The 23,207-nt window shown below is 42.2% G+C and overlaps 1 protein-coding gene across 5 annotated transcripts in view; it reads left to right on the top strand.

Annotated features, from left to right (window-relative positions):
• The window catches only part of EBF2 (EBF transcription factor 2), a 204,081-nt gene that overhangs the window by 154,722 nt on the left and 26,152 nt on the right, over positions 1–23,207 (top strand). For 3 of the 5 annotated variants that reach the window (XM_003272886.4, XM_012508356.2, XM_003272888.4), the window contains 3 exons: positions 1,293–1,410; positions 3,196–3,326; positions 4,292–4,418. In XM_003272886.4, the coding sequence (XP_003272934.1) occupies positions 1,293–1,410; positions 3,196–3,326; positions 4,292–4,418 (376 nt within the window). Of the gene's footprint in view, positions 1–1,292; positions 1,435–3,195; positions 3,327–4,291; positions 4,419–23,207 lie in introns of all 5 variants that reach the window. The other 2 variants (XM_030816445.1, XM_003272887.4) reach the window with 1 other exon arrangement.

The raw sequence follows: 23,207 nt of genomic DNA, 5'->3' as shown, positions 1-23,207 counted from the left end.
CTTTGTGCTACTTGTTTCCTGTGTTAACTATGATTCTCCAGCCAGAAAATAAACTCTTTTAGGTTAGGGACCATGCCTTGTAACTGTTGGTACCTATTTCCTATCTGCCTTTTCCTAGGACGTCCCCCAGAGCTTAGACCACGGGAGAACCTCTGTGTGTGAGTAATGTCATCTGTCTTAGGGTCTGGTCAAGCCCAGCATGGGCAAGGCAGTTAGGACGCGAACTCATCCCAGTTTGGTACACACCAAGCACTGTGCTGAATCCTTTATATGTATTACAGGTTGAGTATTCCTTATCCAAAATGCTTGCATCTAGAAGTGCTTCTGATTTGGGGTTTTGGAATATTTGCATTCTGTACTTACTGGTTGAGCATCCCTAATCTGAAAAATCCAAAATCCAAAATGATCCAATGAACATTTCCTTTGAGCATCATGTCAGTGCTCAAAAAGGTTTAGATTTTAGAGAATCTTGGATTTCAGATTCTTGGACTAGTGATGTGTGCCTGTATCTCATTATACCTCATTTCAGCACTGTGAGATACACATTGTTATTTATATCTTACAGATAAGAAAAACTGAGATTAGAAAAGGTTAAGTAATTTGATCATGGTTGCAAGTTAGGGGACAGAAGCCTGGGATTTGAATTCAGCTCTCCCTGACTCCAAACTCACGTTCTGCCACTGTTCCACACCACCTCTCCCCTCGCCTTCATTAGAGGCTACACATCCTGTATTTTCAACACTGAATTATGGCAACCTTATCTTCTCAGCAAAAGTCGAGGCATCACTGCCACCACTCTCTACTGGGCAGCAACACCACAGACAATTCACCAGCCAGCATCCCAATGCTGGGCATGATGTCAGGACCCGTCTGAAGTACAAGAACCCACTCCCGAGCTTGGAGAAGTGACTTTCCAGCTGGTGTGTAGATCTCAGCTTCCACATGGCACACCAGCTTTCTGTGGTGGAGGCTCCACTGGCAGTGGCGGTCCAGGGCTTTTGATAGAGAACCGGGTTTCTGGAACCAGCAGGCAGATGGTCGTTTTCTCCACTTCATCACATGGGTGTGCTTTGAGCAAAGGTTCTTGACAATGCATGGATGAAGGGCAGCCACTTTTTCTGTAAAGTTTTGATATAATTACAGGGGGAGAAAACTCGGTTGAGTCCCAAGTTCTGTCCCATCTCCCCTTTGCCAAATGGAAGTGTGGCAAAACAGAATTTTGGTGCATTTGCTACTTCATGTGAAACTAATTCCACTGCACTCCCTTTCTCCTTTTTACTTTAAATATGCAGGTTGTGTTGTCAACAACGGTGAACGTGGATGGACACGTCTTGGCTGTTTCTGACAACATGTTTGTTCATAACAACTCCAAGCATGGACGGAGAGCAAGAAGACTAGACCCATCGGAAGGTAGGGCTGCCTGCGCTCAGCATAGTAGACACACGAAATTCTCCACCAATTTCCTTGTTTGAACTTCATATTTATGTCTCAGAGTCAGAGCAGAGACAGTACACAGAACCATGTGGGTTTTTTTTTTTTTTTTTTTAACGAAGTTGTAAACACGAACTCCAGCCTGCTCCACTGTAAGGCCCACACGTCTACCAGCCTGTGCCAAGTCCTCATGCCTCCCACTCTCTTCCATTCTGTTCTGTGTTTTCCCTTTTGCGAGACGGGCATTTCAGGCCAATGTAGGCCTATGACATCTTAGTTAAACAGGAACATTGCAGTACCAGACATGTATGAATAAGTGTCAGATGTGCCCTTAAACAGATTGTAGGCAAAACAAAACAATGTTCGGAATGAAACTGACACTAATTGATTTTTGTTTGCTTGGACAAGAAGAAATCATGGTCTGTTCTGGGTAGTTTTCCAAGTGCATTAAAGTAATTAGAAATACCGGTAACTGTTAAACTTCAAGTCGTCCAAAAAATTAAAGTATATCAATGAAGATAACTGACAAATCTAAGTAAATTCCATTTAGTTTTTCCCCTTCCTTCTGCACTCCCCAACTCACTGGTATAGAAAGACTTTATAATACAGAATGTTGGTCAAATTAGGCTACTATTCTAGTGTGATGTTTTGTTATATACTACCACCAAACCCCCACCTCCCACTCTAACTCAGCCCTGAAAATGTATCTTGTATCATTGTAAACAGGAATTAATGAACTGAAAGAAAATGATTGAATCAGTAAAGAATTTGGAGTGGTGTTAATTCTCCCACAGTGGGCACTGAAAGGGGAGAAGAAAATCCCAGAGTTCAGGACTAGGAACCCATCCAGTTTCTTTTGACTGATTGGATGTGATTGACTGGCTGTTCAAAGGGGGCTCATGTTTTTGGAGTCCTGCCAAAGTTCTCCTCTACCTTTGACCCTGTCAACTTTGGAAATGGAGTGATGGATCGACTTTAGTTATGACCTGAAAACCATATTGGGTTCCTGTTGGGTTATAAAGTCCAGAGGCCTGGAGCATATGGAAGAAGTGGGGAAAATCCTTCGAAAAAGTTAGTAGAGTGATTAGAAATTGTCTCTTGATAGAGCTGAAAAAAGCCTTCAACTATGATAGATTTTGCTTTCTCCCCCTCTCTCTCTCTCTGGCCCATTAACAGGCCTTGTAAATCTTAACATCTTAGGGCAGAGGAGGTGGGGAGAGAAAGGGGATTTACACATTTCCACTGTGATCAACTTATAAAAATATGGGCAAAAACAACAGAGTTTTTCAAACACCCTTTGCACAATTACCTAAGTGTTTTACTTTTTCATACATAGTGGTCAACTCATTAGGCTTTAATGACTCGGTGAAAACCAACAGCCAATTAGGGAATGATGGCAAGTCAACAAATCTCAGCTTGAACTTCTTGGAATGACCAGCAGCTTTCGAAAGCAGCCCATCCCCAAAATTATAAGTTTCAACCAAACACGGGTGTCCAGCCCTTTGAATGCAAGGACTTTTTGATTTGTGGTGTGTCCAATCTTTTGAAGGCAAAGATTCTTTTACTTACCTGTGGTGGGGGATATCACAAAAATTATACATGGACCTTTTTTGTTTGTTTTTCAGCTCATCAGTTATCGTTAGCATTACTGTATTTTATATGTGGCCCAAGACAATTCTTCTTCTTCCAATGTGGGCCTGGGAAGCCAAAAAGTTGGACACTCATGAAAGAACAAACCTGACTTTTTCTTTCCCATCTTCTTAGCTACCCCCTGCATCAAAGCCATTAGCCCGAGTGAAGGCTGGACCACAGGAGGAGCCATGGTCATCATCATTGGGGACAACTTCTTTGATGGTCTCCAAGTGGTGTTTGGGACCATGCTTGTATGGAGCGAGGTAGGCAGAGGCATCAGGCTTACTCTGATTTCCTTTCGCCCAAAGATTGTTTTGATCTGGGAAACTAGTCAGTCCTAGAGCATCAGCAGCAAAAACACCAAGGGTAAAAAAACATAGAAGTCATAGTAAATCAGGCATGGGATTCTTAAGAAGATAAGTATCCACTGCAGTATTATTAGTAATGGTGAAAACTTGGAAATCTAGAATTGTAAAGTGATGGAATATCACTCCACCGTTAAAAAATGTTTTGAAAAAAGTCGAATGATACAGGAAAAAGGATATGCTCACACTGCAATACTAAGCATAAAAAAGATAAGGACAATAGTGCCTATGGATGTAAAATCTAGTTATGTAACACACACTTATAGAAAGGTACTGGAAACATACCAGATGTTAATATTGATTGTCTTTATGATGTTAATTTTTAACAAATATTTTTCTGTAATTTCAAAATGTTCTAAATTGGATGTGTTTGACTTTCATCATCATATAACACATTACAAAAAGATAAGTGACAGTGCTAAGTTGGGGTTGGAACTTGCCAGATCAATATTTGAAATCACAAGCAGGATAGGAGTTCAGCAGAGGAAAGGATTCTAGGGATGAGGGTGGGGTTGGCCGCAGGAGGTGGGAGGGACTTAGGCTGGGCTTGTAGGAAATAAACGACTTACACTGGTTGAGTTGAGAGGAAATTCCAAGGCAGGGGTCAGAGAGAGACAGACAGAGACAGAGACACACACACACAGAGAGAGGGACAGACAGACAGAGACAGACACACACAGAGAGACAGACAGAGACAGGACAGGGATGTTCAGAGTGCATTTGGAGCTAGGAGTACTCCAGTTAGAGTAGAGCAGAGAGAAAGAAGCCCCTGGGGAGCAATAGTGGGAGATGCTGTACACCTTATGTCCTTGGTGATGGCTTGTCTAATGGTTATTTTATTTCCCTGCCTGTTCATTCCTCAGCTAATAACCCCTCATGCCATCAGAGTACAGACTCCTCCCCGGCACATCCCAGGCGTGGTAGAGGTGACATTATCTTATAAATCTAAACAGTTCTGCAAAGGAGCCCCAGGAAGGTTCATTTACACAGGTAGGTGAGAAAATGTTTCCAAGAGAGGCTGGCTTCTGGTTTGCCTTTATGCTAGTTCCCAGTATCTGCACTTTATAATCGTCCTGATTTTTCTAGGTCTTTTTACTAGTGTGGAAAGAGTGAGCTGAGTGATAGATGTTGAATGGTGATGTGAAGGTTCACTTCTTAATTAGTGTTTTACTTAAGCAACTTCTGCATGATCTGGGAGATCACAGCAGCTCATTTCAGGAACACACCTCTACAAATTTAACTCTGTTGGAACCATGCTGGAACCATCTTTTATCCACGTGGTCAGATTAAAAAATAGACAGTTATTGGCTATAACTATATTTTCTTGAAAAGATTCAAGAGAGTTGCCTAGTGATGTTGGAGAGCAATTCAAAGTATTTTAAAACTTTAAGAAGGTAAAAATCATATATTAGTCAATCTTTGTTTAATTTCTACTTTGTATCAACTGCTTTTTCTAAGCGAAGGGTATGGATGACACGTAAGACATGATCCCTTCCCCATTTGGAAGTTTAGAAACTTTTCAAGGAGACAACGGTATATTGCAGAGAACAGCTGGTGAATTCATAAATTCGAAATGTTTGGTATTTCTGATGAATGGACTATGAGTTTTAGAAAGAGAGAGCTTAGTGTGGACAAGAGTAATGGCGTGAGGTGCCAAGGAAGAGATGGAAATTGAAGGCCATATTTACGGACAGGGAGAATTTGAATGGGCAAAGAGAGAAAGGGAGAATGTTCTCATTATGGGAATCCCATAGGCAAAGGCCACAGGGTGAGGTGAGCACATTCCTACAGTACCAAAAGCTTGTCTGACAGCTGTGGCAATGCATTTTGTACTTACACTAGAACTTATCCTACATGTGCTAGGCATGTGTATTAGACCGTTTTCATGCTGCTAATAAAGACATACCCGAGACTGGGTAATTTTTAAAGAAAAAGAGGTTCAATGGACTCATAGTTCCACGTGGCTGGGAAGGCCTCACAATCATGGCGGAAGGCGAAAGGCACATCTTACATGGCGACAGACGAGAGAATGAGAATCAACTGAAGGGAAACCCACTATAAAATCATCAGATCTCATGAGACTTATTCACTACCAGGAGAACAGTATGGGGGAAACTGCCCTCATGATTCAACTATCTCCCACTGGGTCCCTCCCACAACACATGGGAATTATGGGAGCTACAATTCAAGATGAGATTTGGGTGGGGACACAGTCAAACCATATCAGCATGGGAAGGAAAGAAAGCATAAAACAGCTTAAAAATCTTATGTAGTACCTAGAGTAGTCAAATTCATAGAGATGGAAAGTCAAATGGTGGGCACCAAGGGCTAAGGGAGGGGAAATTGCGGATTTGTTTAATGGGTCCAGAGATTCAGTTTTGCAAGACAAAAAGAGTTCTGGATATGGATGGTGATGATGGTTGTACAACAATGTGAACTACTTAGCCCAACTGAGCTGCACACTTAAAAATGATTAAGATGGTAAATTGTATGTTATGTGTATTTTACCACATTTTTTTAAGTTAAAAAAAAGGAGCGTGGTAAGGGAGTTTAGACTTGACTTGTCAGAAAATAAGAAGGCATTGAGGGTTTCTGTGCAAGGAAGAGGAACTCAAAGGTATTGTCTTCAAAAAAAGGAATGGTGTTGATATAAAGACTAAGTTAATTGTGGAACAACCAGAAGCAGGAAGATCAATGAGGTATTATACTTTGACAGAGAAAATAAAGAGTGTAGAGAAAGAAATATATAAACCAAGAAAATATAGCAGGCATATTATAAATTTTTAATAATATTACTTTATAAATAGTATAGTCTCGCATTTGCGCTCTGATTCCTACTCTTGTTAAAGTGTCAATGTCTGGCAAGCTATCAATTAGGAGTAGATGGAAAGAGGTAATTTTTAGGTCTATTTATTTAAAATTTAGCCTTTGAATTTTCTGTCCTGAGATAAGCACATCTCAGGTGTTATTTTCTGTGGATCTATGGGAGATTCTATTGCAGTCACAATAAAAAAGTTACTGTTCCAGCTCCAAAGGGATATAGTTCATTCATTCATTCAAACTAGTATTTATGACCTGCCTGCCATGGGCTGGCCCAGCTCTAAGCTCTGGGGTATAGAAGGGAGGAAGGTAAAGTCCCCCATCTTCATAAAGCTTGTATTATAGAGGGGAAGACAGACAAGAAAGAAAATAAGTGATATAATTTCAGATAGTAAGAAGTAAGGGAAGGAGGTGAGGGAAGGTTGGGCAGGCTGGTTAGGGAGGCCTCTCTGAGGAGGGGACATGGAGCGAAGACCTGAATCCCAGGATGGGGCCAGCTGTGGAGATTCATCCCCCCGTCTCTCCTTCTTCCTCCGTCCTCCTCTCCTCTTCTCTCCATCCACATTCCCTCCTCCATCACAGGAGCTCCCTGGGGCTGGGTTTTCTGTTTGGTTCACTGGTGTTCACTGGAGCAGTGCCTGGCAGCCCATGAATCTGGGGATGGGGGAGGGGGTTGTCCCAAGTAGAGGATACAGCAAGATTACAAGTGGGAGGGGGCCTGGTGCTGTTGGGGAAGAGCAAGAATGCCGGTGTGGCTGGAGTGGAGTCAGTGGGGAAGAGAGTGATGGGAGATGAGGTTGGAAAGTCAGGCAGGGCAAGGAATTTGGATGGGAAGATGTGGAAGATGCTGAGCAGAGGAGCAACCAGCATCTAGACAGGATTTAAAGCTACAGGACTGGATGAGATCACCATGATAGGGTGGAGAAGTCCAAATATGGTGCCTTGGGAACACCAGCATGCACGATTAAAGATGACAGGAGGAAACTGGGAAGGATCCTGAGAAGGAGTGGTCAGGGTAAGAGGAAACCAGGAGCATGGGCTGTCCCTGAAGTCAGCTGGAGAGTGGGTCTTGTTCCAGGACACTGTTTGCATGTAGAGCTTCTGGTATCTCTATTGTTTCAAAGACACCCCTGGACATGGGTGATGGAGCTGGCCTGCAAGGAGATGGGTAGGTATCATAACAAGCACACTGTAGCCAATCCTCAACTCTCTATTGAAGTAAAGAACAATCTCAATCAGTAGGGCCATTGATGTAGACATTTGGAACCAGGTGTTGTATATGTGTGTGTACGTGTGTAAAAGAGGTCCTCACCCTTGGCCACACTTTAAATTATCAGTGTCTAGGTCAAACCCCAGACCAATTAGATATGGATTTCTGAAGATAGAAGTGTCACCCATTGATTTACTCAACAAACACATGCTCTAAACGCACAAAATCAATAATATCAGTAACACCTCTATCAGCTTACAGTTCTAGAATGGGAGATGACAAAAGTTAAAAAAAAAAAAAAGGGAGATGGCTACCGTTACATTATAATAATTAGATTCAGCCCCTAAAATAAAAAAGGGTTATAGGTACACTATGCAGGGAGTGACTAGCTTTAGGGAATCAGGGAAGGCTTCCCAGAGGAGGTAGCAATAGCTGACATTTTTGAAGGAAAGTAGGAATTTGCCAGACAGAATGAGGAGGCTGTGGTCGACAGATCTTGGAAACACAGTACCTAGCAAAAGAGGAGCCCATACACCTGTGAAAATAACAGATGTTATGTTACATGTAAATTCAAATAATTTTAGAGATTAAGGGACTATGAAGATCATCTAGTCAAAGTCCTTCTTTTGCAGAAGAGAAATCTGAAACCTAAGCAGAAGTCATTTGCTAGTAATTGCCTGTTGAATTAAAGATGGCATTAGAACAAAGATTCAGGCCTCTGGCCATCCTGCCTGGGGTCTTTCTGATGCTCCTTTAGCAAGTCGTATCAGAAAATATCTCTGTTTCTTCATGTGCTGAGACATTAACGACTTTTGCATGAAGTGTATATTTATTGAGCAATGCACGCTGTGCTCAACATTGAGCTCTACACTCAGGCTACTGGAGAGAAGTCAAACCAGTGTCTCCCACCTTCCTGACATTACGATGCACTGACATAAACATGAACTGCTCATGCTCTGGAATTAGATACCTGGACTCATAGCGCGGCTTGCCTCCTGAATTGTTCTTGAATCTTGGGGAAGTGACTTAACCTCCTTTTCCCCCGTCTATAAAATGGGCTACCTACAGAGCTGAGGATTAAATGATACAATGCCTGGCAACTGTGGTGTGCTGGCAAAGGTTTAACAACTGGCTCTTCAGGAAGAAGGAGATTTTCTTTTTTAAAGCATGGGTTTATACCATTTACTGATTTCCACGGTCAAATACTCTCACCATGGCAGATTTCAAGCTACCACTCGAGTAGCTCACAACGTTCCTGAAAACTTCACCACCTGCCTTCACAAGCTGGTACAGCCAGGTCTCTTCATGGAAAGTACCTGGGATAGAGAGTGGATAGAATGGCCCGTATCTTATTAGTCAAAAAGTGGTTTATTATTTATATTATTATTACCTAAATGGGAAAAGTCCCCTTGTCCCCCTCGCGGGGCATGCGATGGGGCTGTGGCTCGCTGCTTCAGTGCCTCACTGTTCAAACCTCTAGGGGAGCATGCAGACGGGCAGGCTGTGGGGCTCTGACCCCATAGCAGCGTCTAGGGGTAGATGTTTACAGCTGAAGCCCCAGTGGGCGTGTGTTACAGGTGCTCTTTTAGTTTAGCCTTCCATAGGTGGCTTGTGTTACTCAACTCAATTAGACCCCTGCCTTATCACAAGGACAGAGGGCTTTCATATTCCAGGGTTCTTGCTTTGGTGTACCAGAAGAATTGGATCACACCTGGGCTTGGAGAATGAGTGCAAGGTTTTATTGAGGGGAGGTAGCTCTCAGCAGATGGGGGAGCCAGAAGGGAGTTGGTTTTCCCTGGGCCTCTTGGCAGCCCAGGTTCTCCTCCGACTGCCCCAGCCACATTCTATGTTATTCTTCTGGTGAGTGGCCTGCCGGTGGCTGTCGGTGCCTTCCTCTCGATGTCCAGCCACCCAGGTGTTCCTCCGCTGATGTGTGCCTGCCTTCCAGGGTCTTGGGGATTTTATACGCACAGGATGGGGACATGGCAGGCCAGGGTGGTCTTGGGAAATGCAACATTTGGGCAGGAAAACAAAAATGCCTGTCCTAACTTAGGTCCATGGGCACAGGCCAAGGGGTGGAGCCCTAGCCAGGGACCATGCCTTCCTCTACCCAGCACTTCCATATCATTTAAAGGTACCATGCCCTGCCCTTCCCAGCACTCCTGTATCATTACCATTAGCCTTATCAGTATGGAGACTGACTTAAACAAGGAATTGCAAACCTGATGAGGACTAAAAGGAGTTGTATAGGATGCTGGGAACATATGCCAGGGGAATTGAACCTCCTTAAACTGAGTTGATGGGGTGGATTTAGAACAGACAAAACAGTATGTGCAAAGGCTCTGGGGTAGGCAAGAACATGGGATATATTTTATGAACAGAGCAGAAGGAATGAGTTTAAGAGAGGCTGTGTTCAAGCTGCAAGGGTGGGGAGGGGCCAGGTCACGTCAAGGCTTGTTTTTTTCAGCTCTTCCTCAAGTGCCATGGGAAGCTTTGGGAATATTGCCACCATGAGATTTGCCTTTTAGAAGATCGTTCTGGCTACAGTGCAGAGGATGGCTTGGAAGCCAGGTTGGATGCAGGGAGGTCACTTGGAGGCCAGTGGGGTGGCCCAGGCCAGAAATGATGGTAGCTTGGAGCAGAGTGCTGACGGTGGGGACAGGCAGAAGTGGATAAAATTTAGGAGGTAACATTGACACAACTTGATGATTGATTGGATGGGGTGAAGGTTGGGGAGGGGAAGGAGGGGACGACGCTCAGGTTTCAGAGTTGAAAAATTGGGTGGGTATAGTTTAGAAAGTGATTTTTTTTTTTTTAAGGTATAACGTGCTAAGGGAGTTCAGAGGAAGGACAAAATACTTCCAGCTGGTGGAGAGGTGGGAAGATTTAATATTGTAAAGATGTCGATTAATGAATACATTTAACACAGTGCCAATCAAAATACCAACAAAATGTTTGGGGAAACTACGAAAGTTCACCTGGGAAGGAAAGGTGCTAAAAGAGGATTTTGAAAAATGAGAGGCCCTTCCCCTGCCAGACATTAAAACCTATTTTAAGTTTCAATAATTAAAAGAATATGGGGCTTTGTAGGAACATACAGAAATGTCATGCAACAGAAGAGAACATTTAAAAAATAAACACTTTGCACACATTAAGGGTATAAATACTTAGGTATTAGTAGGTGAGGCAAGCCAGGTCAGGTCAACGTAGAAAAGATGGAATGCTTAACAAATGTGTTGGGCCATCTAGCTAGGCATTAAAAGAAAAAGTTAGATTTTAAATTTCATAGCATATAAACTAAAATGTATTCAAATTAAATATTTTTATTTAAAATGTAGACATTTCAGAAGATTACAGATTTAAAGAATAATTATCATTTTGAGACTTGTGAACATTGAGGCTAAAGACACGCACCATCAAGCAAAAGATGTGATTATGTAAAAGGAAAATGTTTGTGTGTCAATATGCCAGGCATTAAAGAGAAAAGGACAAACTGAGAACATATTTCCTCTATGTGGCCTATTATCTTAAGTATAAAAAGACTTACTCCTTTGTTTAGCAAAAATTTATTTTGTGCCTACTGTTTGTTAACTGCTCTGTTATACATTGTGGAAAAAGAGGAGAATGTTAGGCATCTTAGAAATTAACGAGGAAAAGACAAATACCCAAATGGAAAGCTAGCAATGAACATCAAGAGTTAAATTCAGGAAGGAAGACCAGTAAACAAAGAAACCTATTATAATAAAAAATCCCAACCACACTAATAAATAAATGCAAATTAAGACAACAAGATCACCTTTTTTTCCCTATCAAGTTGGCAAAGATTTTCTTTTAAACAAATGAAAATACTCAGGTTGGCAAGATTCAAAGACAATGGGGACTTTCTAAGATACTACTGCAGGATACTACTGCAGGATGCTCTAGATAGGATTTAAAGCCATAGGACCAGATGAGATCGCCATGAAAGAGCAGAGAAGTCCAAATATGGCACCTTGGGAACACCAGCATGCAGGATTAAAGTTGACAGAAGGAACCTGGGAAGGAGTCTGAGAAGGAGTGGTCAGGGTAGGGGGAAACCAGGAGTGTGGGCTGTCCCTGAAGTCAGTTGGAGAGTGGGTCTTGTTCCAGGACACTTTCTGCATGTAGAGCTTCTGGTATCTCTAGTATTTCAAAGACACCCCTGGACGTGGGTGATGGAGCTATAAGGAGATGGGTAGGTGTCATAACTATCTAAGATACTACTGCAGGAATGTAAATTTGATAAGAGAACACCTGAAGATGTATGTGCTCTTTGACCCAGCAATTCTACTTCTAGAAACGTCTGCCTAGGAAATAACTGAGTTTGTTGGAAGGCTGTTCATGGGATTTTATTACAGTGAAAAATTGAAAATATCCTCATTGTACATTAGGGGATTCATTAAACAAATAATGGAACATCTATACTATTTTAGAGACACTAAAAATAATGCCATGGACGGATATTTATTTACATGAAAGGCATCTGTGATATGGGTTTTAAAGGAGCTTTAAAATAGTCTGCATGATATGACCCAATGTTTAGATATATGAAAAATGAGTAGTTTTACAAACAACCCTAGTAGGGTACAGAATTCTGCATGCCAAGGTATTAACAATGGTGGTTTCTCAGTGTTGTTATTTAAATTTTTTTCATGTTGCTTACTTGTATCTATTTTCTAATAAAATTAAATAATTTAAAATTTAAAATTAAAAAAATAAAGTATGGCACAATATAGTGTCACATGTTTAAATACTGAAACAGTGCACATTAGTAAACTTGATTTTTCAGGTACAAAGTATTTCCAGCCTGATAGTTGGTGGTGCTTCTTCCAGAAACTGCCTTTGAGAAGGAAGGGCCTTCGGGGGCAGTCAGAGTGAGGAGGGAGGGACTCAGGAGTTTGTTCATTCACAAATAAAGAAGAAACCAAAATTGCAAATGCTATCAAGGATGGCTCAGGAGTCTCGCCGCTTTCTAGAAAAACTTCCACCCCAAGGTTACTGAGCGAAGTACGTACCACTTGGGTTGGTGGAGACAGGAAGCTGATGTCATCTATGGAGAGTTCTAGACCCCACAGGAAATGGGTTTGTGGCCTCCTGTCTTTCCCATTGAATTGGCAGCTACTGACATGAAAAGCCAATTTCGTCTTCATCCACTATCAGTGGCTTCCACAGGCACCTGCTGATGGGCTGTTCCACCTCAGAGCTGAGTCCTCACTCTGGTCACCTGGAAAGCCATGGCCTCTTCCCTAGGAGGAGAAGGACAAAGCCCTCCCGTCTTTCCAGACACCCTGAAGCACTGACCCACGCACTCTGGACGCCTGGGGTGCTTCACTGCATGACAGTGCTCCTAGGCTGCTACAGGCCTAGACAAACCGCTCACCTCCAATGGCAAGGTGGACAAAAAGTCATTCTGGTTCTGGAGGAAAAGGGAAAACTTGAAACCTAGAAGGTTTTAAAAGGTGCAGCGTGAGTGCTGTGAACAGGACAGGGTCTGAGAGGAGATGCACTGGACCAGCCGGAAGCACTGCCTTCAGGGGCTGGCCGTGTGGTCCACTGCTTGTGTCTACTTTCATCTGGTCACTGACCTCTCTGAGCCTCATTTCCATCATCTGTAAAGCTCTGGTGCCAATTATGCTGCTACCCAAAGGTATTTCCCTAATTTGGCTGATCATAAGAATTATGCTTGGCACCATTACAGATGATACCAAATCATACTCTTCTGACAGGGTCTGGGAATCTGTATTTTAAACAAAGAAACAAGTTTGAGAAACCTGAGTTCTGCTCCTGAGGCTGTTAGGGAGGCTTTCTGGCCTATAAAGCACTCCACCCATGGGAGGGTTCTTATGAGACTGGGTCCGTTCACCAGGAACACAATAGTAGTTTACTCTTATGTAGAACTTTGTAGAGGGAGAGTCCTGCGGGAGACTCCAGAGAACCTTTCCTCCTTCCATCCCTGTCCCACTGCACACAGTCTGTGGTCCATAGTCCAACTATTGACATTTTCTGTATCCAAGGATGTACCACCGTGACAGAGCTAAGCCCATTATTAGGTATACCTGGTTAATTAGCCAGACCCCCATGGTTGCCGCTGCCAACCACAGCACAAACAACATCAGGGCTCTGAAAAATAACACATTTTCTTTGCACATGTGACTTTGCAGTTCAATTTTCCGCCAACCGTGGTTTACTAACGTGCAACTTGCTGCTGCGCAATTGAGAGAACCACGTGAGAACAGGGCTTATTAAGGAAAGTCCAGTTGCCTCTTACTGGTTTGAGACCTGGAGGAGGTATGCCAGCCTTGGTGGAGAGGAGAGGAGAAGAGATCATCTGTCTTCCACACAGACTTTTCCAGAGAGAACTGGCAATGCAGAAAAATAATCCTAGTAGGGACACCCAACAGAACCACAGTGACTGGTTGTGCAGGGACTTCTTGGCTGTCTTGACTTCAGGTGGCAGTGAGTATGCAGGGAGAGGATATCAGAGCATGGTATTTGGTTGTGGAATTGTCATTGTCTCTAATTGTAAAATCTGCACCAACCACAGAATCCAGGGCAAAACACAGTGTGTGAGGACATGGGGGTAAATGAGCACAGCTTTTCACTATTGTTCCTATGGTTCTTTGCAGAACCTGGGCTACACATTAGACAGCTGGTTAAGAAGTCTTTTATAAGTTCTATCATAAGACAGAATAACAAGCAAAAATGACAGTAGTTCAATAACCACTTCTGTCATCTATTAAGCACGTAAGGCAAGGCTCTGTCCTACAGGCTCTGAGTATTACCACCTTTGTCTGTGATGACAGTTCTATGAGTATCTCAATTTCATAGCTGAGATCCTGCTACTTAGAGAAATTAAGTCACTTGCCTAAGGTCACCAAGCTATGATGAATCCTAAATGTCTTATTCCAAAGTTCTGCTCTTAACACCTAACCTATACTACTTCCCAATACTGTACAGTGTATTACAAAACATGATACCAAGGCCATCTGTTTGGTCTTGTCTTGTTTTACTTGGCAGATGATGCCTTGGCTCTTGGGCTGTTACTCTGGAGAGGTGCACAGGAAATAGGCCATGGTGGGTGAGCATGAAGGGGGTCTCCGAAGATGCCTTACCTGGGCCCTGGTTTTCAGATTGCAATACGGGAATATTTCTTGCTACTCTCCTGAGAGGGTCTGAGAATCTGTACTTTATTTTTTATTTTTATATTTTAAGTTTTACTTTAAGTTCTGGGATACACGTGCAGGATGTGCAGATTTGTTACATAGGTATACGTGTGCCATGGTGGTTTGCTGCACAGATTGACCCATCACCTAGCTATTAAGCCCTGCGTGCATTAGCTTTTGTCCTGATGCTCTTCCTCTCCCTGCCCCCCAACATGCCGACAGTGCGTGGTGTTCCCCTCTCTGTGTCCATGTGTTCTCACTGTTTCAGCTCCCACTTACGAGTAAGAACATGCAGTGTTTAGTTTTCTGTTCCTGTGTTAGTTTGCTGAGGATAATGGCTTCCAGCTTCATCTATGTCCCTGCAAATCAATTGCTCTCATTCCTTTTTATAGCTGCATAGTATTCCACAGTGTATATATACCACATTTTCATTATCCAGTCTATCATTGATGGGTATTTGGGTTGGTTCCAAGTCTTTGCTTTTGTGAATAGTGCTTCAACAAACATACATGTGCATGTATCTTTATAATAGAATGATTTATATTCCTTTGGGTATATACCTAGTCATGGGAATACTAAGTCAAAAGGCAGTTCTGGTTCTAGATCCTTGAGGAATCACCACACTGGAAGAGGAATCAATCACGTCTTCCACGGTGGTTGAACTAATTTAGGGAATGTGTATTTTAAACAAAGAAATGAGTTTGTGAGGCCTAAGTTCTGCTTATGAGGCTCTTGCAGAGACTTTTTGGCTTATAAAGCGCTCTACCCATGGGAAGGTTCTTATGAGACTGGGTCCTTTCACTGTGAACACAACAGTAATGCTTGCTCTTAGGTGGAACTTTCTAGAAGACTCAAAAAGCAGGAGTTATGAAGGGGAGGCTCCAGTCAGTATGATGTGCTAGACTCAGAGCCTGTGAAGTGCCTTGAATTCTTTAGAAGTCATAGAAATCCTCTCTACAAATAACTGAAGTTGCAGGAGGCAAAGAAACATGAACTCCACATTTTTATTAAGCTTGAGAGAACTTGGTGCTGGGGCAGGCTGTTGTGCAGAAGAGAACCAATGACAGAGTGAAGAGGCAGGGATTTGCATTCCAACCTTCAGGAAAAACAGCTATTCTTTGTGCCATTTTTCTAACCTAAAAATGGGGATATACTTACTCCATTAGAAAGATAAAATTATATACATATGCAAAGGTATTTATGTATATAAATATAAAAGCACAAGCACAATTCACTGTTATAAGCATCTGGTGGGAGGATACATGCAGCTCTAGTGAGCGTCCTCCCTCATTGCTGTTGGACCAGTTCAGGGCTTCTTTGTCTTTCGGAAAATGTGGATTCTTCTTGAAAGACATCATGCCCTGAATATCTCGATCTAGATTAGAAATCAGGTTTTTGCAGGAGACAGAGAAGGCCGAGGGAGCCCAAGAACATGGCCTTTGCAGGTGAGGGACAGGGGGTCACAAGGAAGCAGGTATTAAAAGGTGGAAGCCAGGCACCATGGTTCCCCCCTGAAATTCCAGTACTTTGGGAGGCTGAGGCCAGAGGATCACTTGAGGCCAGGAGTTTGAGACCAACCCAGGCAAGATCCCGTCTCTAAAAAAAAAAAAAAAAAAAAATTAGCCAGGCTGGTGGGGTGTGGGCCTATAGTCCCAGCTCTTGGGAGCCCAAGGTGGGAGAAACGCTTGAGCCCAGGAGATCAAGGCTGCAGTTAGCTATGATTGCACCACTGTACTCTAGCCTGGGCAGCAGAGGGAAACCTTGTTTCTTAAATAAATAAATAAATAAATAAATAATTTTTTAAAAGAGCCCAGAAGTTCTTGTAAGAAAAAAATAAATAAAAAATAAAAGGTGGACTAAAGGAGCAGAAGAGATTGACCGTGCCCCAGCTGGCCCAGGTACATGCAGAGCAGGTGCTTGACAGGGTGAGCAAGAGAACTTAGAGGTCTACATGACAACCTGCTAATTGAGATGCACCAAGAAACCAGAGAATTCATGCTAACTAACCTGCTCTCCCAGAATACTTCTTAGCTTCTACTTTAGCAGAAACACTTTTTTTTTTCTGTTCATTATTTGGGAGAAAGTATTCATCGACAGGATTAAGGCAAGAACAGGCAGCAGCTGGGAGGAAAAATTAGAGGCCGAGGTTTTTCCACACACCCCCAAATCATACCCCGAACAGCCTCCTCCCCAAGGCTGTGTGCGAATTGTGGGGCCTGCCTTCATAAAGCTGTGCTGCACAGATGTGCAAACTGGATTTCAAATGTTAATAGCTCATCCACTTCACATTTTTTTTTCCCCGTATAGCGTTATCCTGGAAAAAAAAAAAATCCCATTGAAGAAATGAATCTGATTTTTAGTTAAAAATACCCAATTCAGACATCAGAAACTGGCCCGAGTACAACTATTCCCTGTTCAAACTGGAGACAGGTTGAGTCAATAGCCCCCCTGGTAGCCTGCACTTTTACTGAAGTTGTCTCCACTCCCACCTCTTGTGAAATTCAGATACATCATTCAGCTGAGTCTGAGAAATGATGTCTCCGTTGTTAGCCCCAGAATAGGGAGCTGTTGTTTCACGAGAGACATCCCAGCCCCTTAATGGATTGGCATGCTCGGCTATAATATTCTAAATACACATTACAGAGAGCAAGAGCGTATTTATAACTGCTCCATTGTGGCATTTAGATTTACCCTTGAAATTTATCTTTAATTTTTACAGTTGTCTCCTTAACCATGTATATTATTCCCTTCTTCAAACAATCTGTCTTGCTGCTGCAGTTTTTCTGGAAACCAAAGTGTAATTAAATATTAAATTAATATTTCATTTAAAATTAAATATCAGAGGCTTCAGTCTAATCTTTCACTTGTGCACTGTTGGTTCTCTCCTCGTATTCTTGTTCCTGTGTCCACAAAGGCAGGTACCGCCTCTTAATAATGTGTTCCTATATTATCTTTGTTCCTTTTTGTTTTTAAATTGGTGACACTGAACTTTTGCTACATTGAAACAAATGGATGTGGGGAGAGAATTCAGTGTAGCCAAGGTGAAAGACAACTTAATTCAACAGCCCTTGACTTCAGCTCCACCCTCTTCTCCTCAGAGAAGACAGCCACTGCTCCAAATCAGTGATAGCCTTAGAATCGTAAAATGTAAGAGCTTGAAAGGGGTCTTAGAAGCCATTTACCCCAATCCTTTGTCTTCACAGAGAAATAAACCAAAGCCTCACCTGGCCAAGTGACCTGATGAAGGTGACGTCATTTGTTAGTGTTGGGAACTAAGGCAGCTCCCAAGCTAGGACCAGCTTTATCCCATCACACCATCATATGCAATGAAAAACTTAGCATTTAAGTGCGAATTTAACGTAGCCTTTGCATGTTGGACACATGAGGAATAGGGCAGAAGGGAGACAAATAGACAAGGAAATTGGAAGGGGAAGGACGAGGGAGAGAGAAGGGAACCCAAATCCTAGCACATGGAAGACAGACTTTGTGGGAATGAACATGTGGGAAGAAGGTACTATGTAAGGAAAGAGGACGGAGATGTCCTAAAGTGGCATGAGGGCAGGAGCTCGTCTGTGTTATCTGAATTCCTCCCAAAGCCAGATTGTGTTTCATGCCTTCCTACGCTGTCAACAGAGAGTAATTCTCCTTGGCCAAAGCCACGTGGCAGGTATTGTTAAAGCATGTTTTCTCTTCCATTGCCAGTCAGTGTCTGTCTTCTGGTCTTGTGTTTATATGGCACATTATATAGATTTAAGATTTTTATTTATTTATTTATTTTTGCTTTGTTTCTTACAATGCAAAGAAAACCTTTCAGTGGTTTTCCTTATTCTTGAAAAAAGTTGGAATTTAGAGTTAGGGCTGTAGTGATCCTCTAGTTCTGTGGGCTGTCACCCTTAGGAGACCATGGGCTCTGTGAACATCTGAGGAAGTGAAGCTCCCTTTCTGCAGATAATGCACAGATGCACAAACACATGGCTAGGCTTAGAATTTCTACTTTTATTGGCCTCCTGATGACCATCTACAGATTCCATGGTAATCCTAGGATCCAAGGGAAGACTCACTGGTGAGTAAAGCTGCAACCGAGGCCAGTGGTGTGATCCGCCAACATCCCCAGAGTGGCAGCCAGTTGAGAACTCAGATCTTCCCTCACCCATCATCATCTTATTCTCTCACACTTTTTCAAAGAAAAGCAACCAGGCCTTGATGTTGCCATCTTTGCGATCAGTGCCCCTGCTGGTCAAGAGTATAAATGAACTCCAGCCTGCAGTGTCAAGGCTGTAATTGTTAAGGGCTGAACAGGGTTCTAACGAAAGGCCCCCTTTCCATGTTAGCCAGTGTCCCCTTCATTTTTGTGAAACAGAAGTAGAAGTATAAGATGGGGTAAGCATTATCTGCTCCCTGGGCCTCCTCTTAAGGAAAGAAAATTAAAACCATATAGAATTTTATATCGCACTAATCCTTTGGGAAAATTAATATTGAGCACCAGCCAGCTTTTTTTTTTTAAAGAGTGGTTCCCAGTAGATATTTTTAGTTAAATACTATTTACTTAAAAAAGAAACCATTCACACATTGCTTATAGTTTATATTTATTTATTGGGTCCAAGATATATGTAAGTAATCTCATATATTATACCCGCAATCAAAATGAGAAATGGCACGTGAGATCCAGGCTCTCAAGAGAAATATTATGAAATCTCAAGGTATTGATGAAAGTTTTTCAAGGCTGATCCAAATGGGATTTAGATTCTGTGGCAGTTGAAATGTGTATTATTAAACTCCTTAAGCAAACCCGAATGACTCCCAGTGGAGGATTAAGACATTCTATGTATAGCAAAGACGAAATTCTCATGTCTGAGTTTCTCTCTTGAATTCCCTCTTGATTAGCTTCTGTAATATTTAACTTCATGCCATGCCATAATTATTTAATAAAAGGTAAATATAAATTATATTTCAGTGGGGCTATGACCTTTTACCTTAATGTTATATTACTAAAGAAAGACATAGATAAATAGAGCCTATAGATTGAAGCATATTTTTAATTTGCTCTGTTTTTGCCTTGCCAGCACTTCTCTGTATCCCTGTCAGCCAAAAGGTTGGCAGAACTTCACAGCATCCCCGCACTCCATGTGGTAGGTGAGGCTGTAAATTTACACTGACGATGGCAGTTAATGGCCTGGTTGGCCCTTGGAGACAGTCTTGGTGCTGGTCTTGGGCACCTCATTAGCTAATTGAGCTTTGCTTGGCTCACACCAGGGCTGAAAAGCCGGAGAACGCCCAGGGAAGTAGGGAGGAGGAAGGAGGAAGTTGGGATTCAAGGTGAAGCTGAATCTAAAAGACGCAAAAGCAACTGGTCAGTTGGGAAGTCAGTCTGGAACCAAAGAGTTGTCAAACCCGGCCATGTGTTAAAGGCTGAGATCCCTCTTATGGTTTAGCGTTGGCTAAACAGAGCTGGAGTACTTTCAACTTCATGCTTTCTACTTCCAATGTGCACTTGATGAAATGAAATTCTGTGTGTGTGTATGTGTGAGTGTGATTTTCCCTGTCTGTGTAGATAACTGTGTTTTACTGTCCTCTCTGTCACTTGGATGTACATGAGATGTATCCCACAGTTTATGCCTATGAAGTCTGGCAGGGACCTGCCAAAAAACAACATAAAAATAGACAATTGTGCCTTATCTACTTATTCAGTGTAAAACATGAATTGCCAGCCCAGTGTAGTCAAGATACTCTGCCATGTCTAATTTGGGAGCTGGGGAGGGGAGGGCAGGCAAGAGAAACTAGACATTGACCCTGTATCCTAATGGTTTGCAATCTGGTTGGGAGAACAATGGGTGCAAATGTGTGATAAATTATATTTAAAAAAAACTCATCTCCATCCCACCTCTGTGCACTGATTAGAGCCCAGCTCCAGAAAATTCCTCTGCCAGCAGCAGGAAGGACTAAGGGATAAGGAGGGTGGTGTGGGGGTCCCTGGCTGGACCCCCACAGTGCTCTTGGGAGAGGCAGAGCACTTGCCAGGGCAGGGGACAGCCATGCAGATGGAAAGGGACAAAGGCAGAAATGGAGACAGGGAGGGGTTAGATTTTCTGCCTTATGGGTTATCTGTTTAGTTTGTATTTAGCACGTTGTGAGTGTACCCATATCAATAATTTTCTTGTTTTCCCTAAGAAAATCTGCACTTTGGCTAACAAAATGGTGCATATTTCTAAAAAAAAAAAATTAGGCAATGATGAATTTTGAGAATTTCATCATCAAGTCTGTTTGCCCTGCAGCACCGGGCAGCTGTTTGTGTTTGCTAGTTGATTCCGCATGGAGTCTCCTTCTGGTCTCAGTGACGAAGTCAGGCAACACAGGCAGGACTTCATTCATGCTTTTGCATCTGTAGCTCTTGAAGCTGAGAAGGATGCCCAGAGAGGGATGGAAGGATCATCGTCTCTGGTTCTGCAGCAGGAAAGGTTAAGAGCACAGGCTTTGGAGTTAGAGAAGCAGGATACAGATCCCACCTTTACCACTTGGGACTGCATTGAAAATGGGGATAAAACCCACATCATAGGGTTACAATCAGAATCGAACGAGCTAATGTTCCTAAAAGGCTTAGCAGAGTACCCTTAACATAGTAAGGCTTCAGTACATCCTAATGGTGGTAATAATGATTTTCACTATTGCATATTACCACCACTAAAAATCACATTATTTAAGAAAAAGTCTTCCCAAATTGCTGACATTATAATGCTAAGTGGAAGAAAAAAGTTTACAGAATAATTCTACTTAAACTTACAGCTATTCTTACATGTGTTTCTAGGTAAGATGGCCTTGTGAGTGCGAGTGTTTAATTGGCCCCCACCCCCAAAATATAGTAGAGGATACTTTCAGGAAAACATAAAAATAAAGGAAATCTGGTAATAATGCTTGAAGCTAGGCTAAAGTCATTAATATTCCAGAAATTTTGCACCATTGTGCAGGCATGTGCACACAGGGTCGTACTGGTGGACATGCGAACTCCAGCTGGCCTCCTCATTCCCCCTTAGGAAAGAGCAGCAGGGCAAGGAAGTGATGGTGGAGACCCCAACAACCACCCTGAGGCTCCCCTGTCTCCACCTTGAGGAGTGAGAACCAGTGGCACAAGCAGAAAGTTGATCTTGAATGGGAGAGTGTACTTAATTATTCTATATTCAGAGCAGTTGCCGTTTATGTGTGAGAACGACAAAAAGATACTTTCTTATTTCAATGGCCCAGACAGAACTTAACTCTTATTCTTATTGATAGCACCTGACTGCAGGAGAATTGAATCAATGAAGAACGCAAGATGGGAAAAGTTGTGCTATCGCAGGATTGGTGGTTGGCCGAGAAAGCAGTTAAATATAGAGTGTCTAAAAAATTATTGTTAATATGGTGATGAGGCTTAGTGGAAACACGAAAATTAGTTTCTAAAAATATAGAACATAGAAAATCTAAGTAAATCAGCTTGAAATGATAAACTGCCAACAAAAATGTGTAACTGGAGAGAAAGAGGTGGGAAGATTGAAGGCAAGCAAAATTCCTTATATATGGAGCGACTCAACACCTCAGATAATTAGGAAAAATAAAATATTTTCAGAGAAGTCTAAAGACACTTTTGTAAATTAAAATAGTATGTACAGACCAGGAGCTGTGGCTCATGCCTATAGTCCCAGCAATTTGGGAGGCTAAGGCGGGCGGATTGCTTGAGCTCAGGAGTTCAAGATCAGCCTGGACAAGATGGTGAAAACACATCTCTACCAAAAATACAAAAATTAGGCATGTGGTGCATGTCTGTAGCCCTAGTTAGTCAGGAGGCTGGGGCAGGAGGGTTGCTTGAGCCCAGGAGGTGGAGGTTGCAGTGAGCCGTGATTGTGTACTACACTCCAGCCTGGGTGGCAGACCCAGACTTTGTGTCCCTGTCTCAACAACAACAACAACAAGTGTGTATATCTCTCAAATCACTAGAAAAGTATATATCTTTAAAACTATTAGAAATGAGAATGTGGGAAGACAAATTTATAGAAGCAAAAATGGACGTGTTAAAGTGATCAAAAAGATAGATGAAATAAGACATTAAAGCATTGCCCATGAAATGCAGACAAAACTAATATATGTTAATTCACAAAAACGCAATAAATTCCAAAAGGCAGATACTGTGCAGGACACCTTTTTAAATCCAGGGCAGTTGGCTACAATAAGCAATTAACAGTTTAGTACTCAATTACCTAGAAATTTTAAGATACTCTTCCTGGAACTAAAGGAAGTCAAAATTATAAATAGGACTAATCAGAAAATTACAACAAAATTGAAATACAGTAAGTTGTGGCAAAGGTAAGTATTTAATGTTACACAACGAAATAAAATCCGGATAGGCTAAATAATTTAAACATCTACATATATTTGTGTACATTTCAGTGGGCGGAGGGGGAGGGGAAGTCTAGATTGGTTAGAAATTTTAAACTAATACAATATAGATTCTATGCTAAAACATTAACAATGGATTTCTTGATGAAATGGATAATTTTTTCTAGAAAAAAATACAATGATATTGAGAAACAATGAATTCGA

This window comes from Nomascus leucogenys, chromosome 8, assembly GCF_006542625.1.
Source record: "Nomascus leucogenys isolate Asia chromosome 8, Asia_NLE_v1, whole genome shotgun sequence".
NCBI classification, from domain to species: Eukaryota; Metazoa; Chordata; class Mammalia; order Primates; family Hylobatidae; genus Nomascus; species Nomascus leucogenys.
This window is presented reverse-complemented; position numbering and strand designations above follow the sequence as displayed.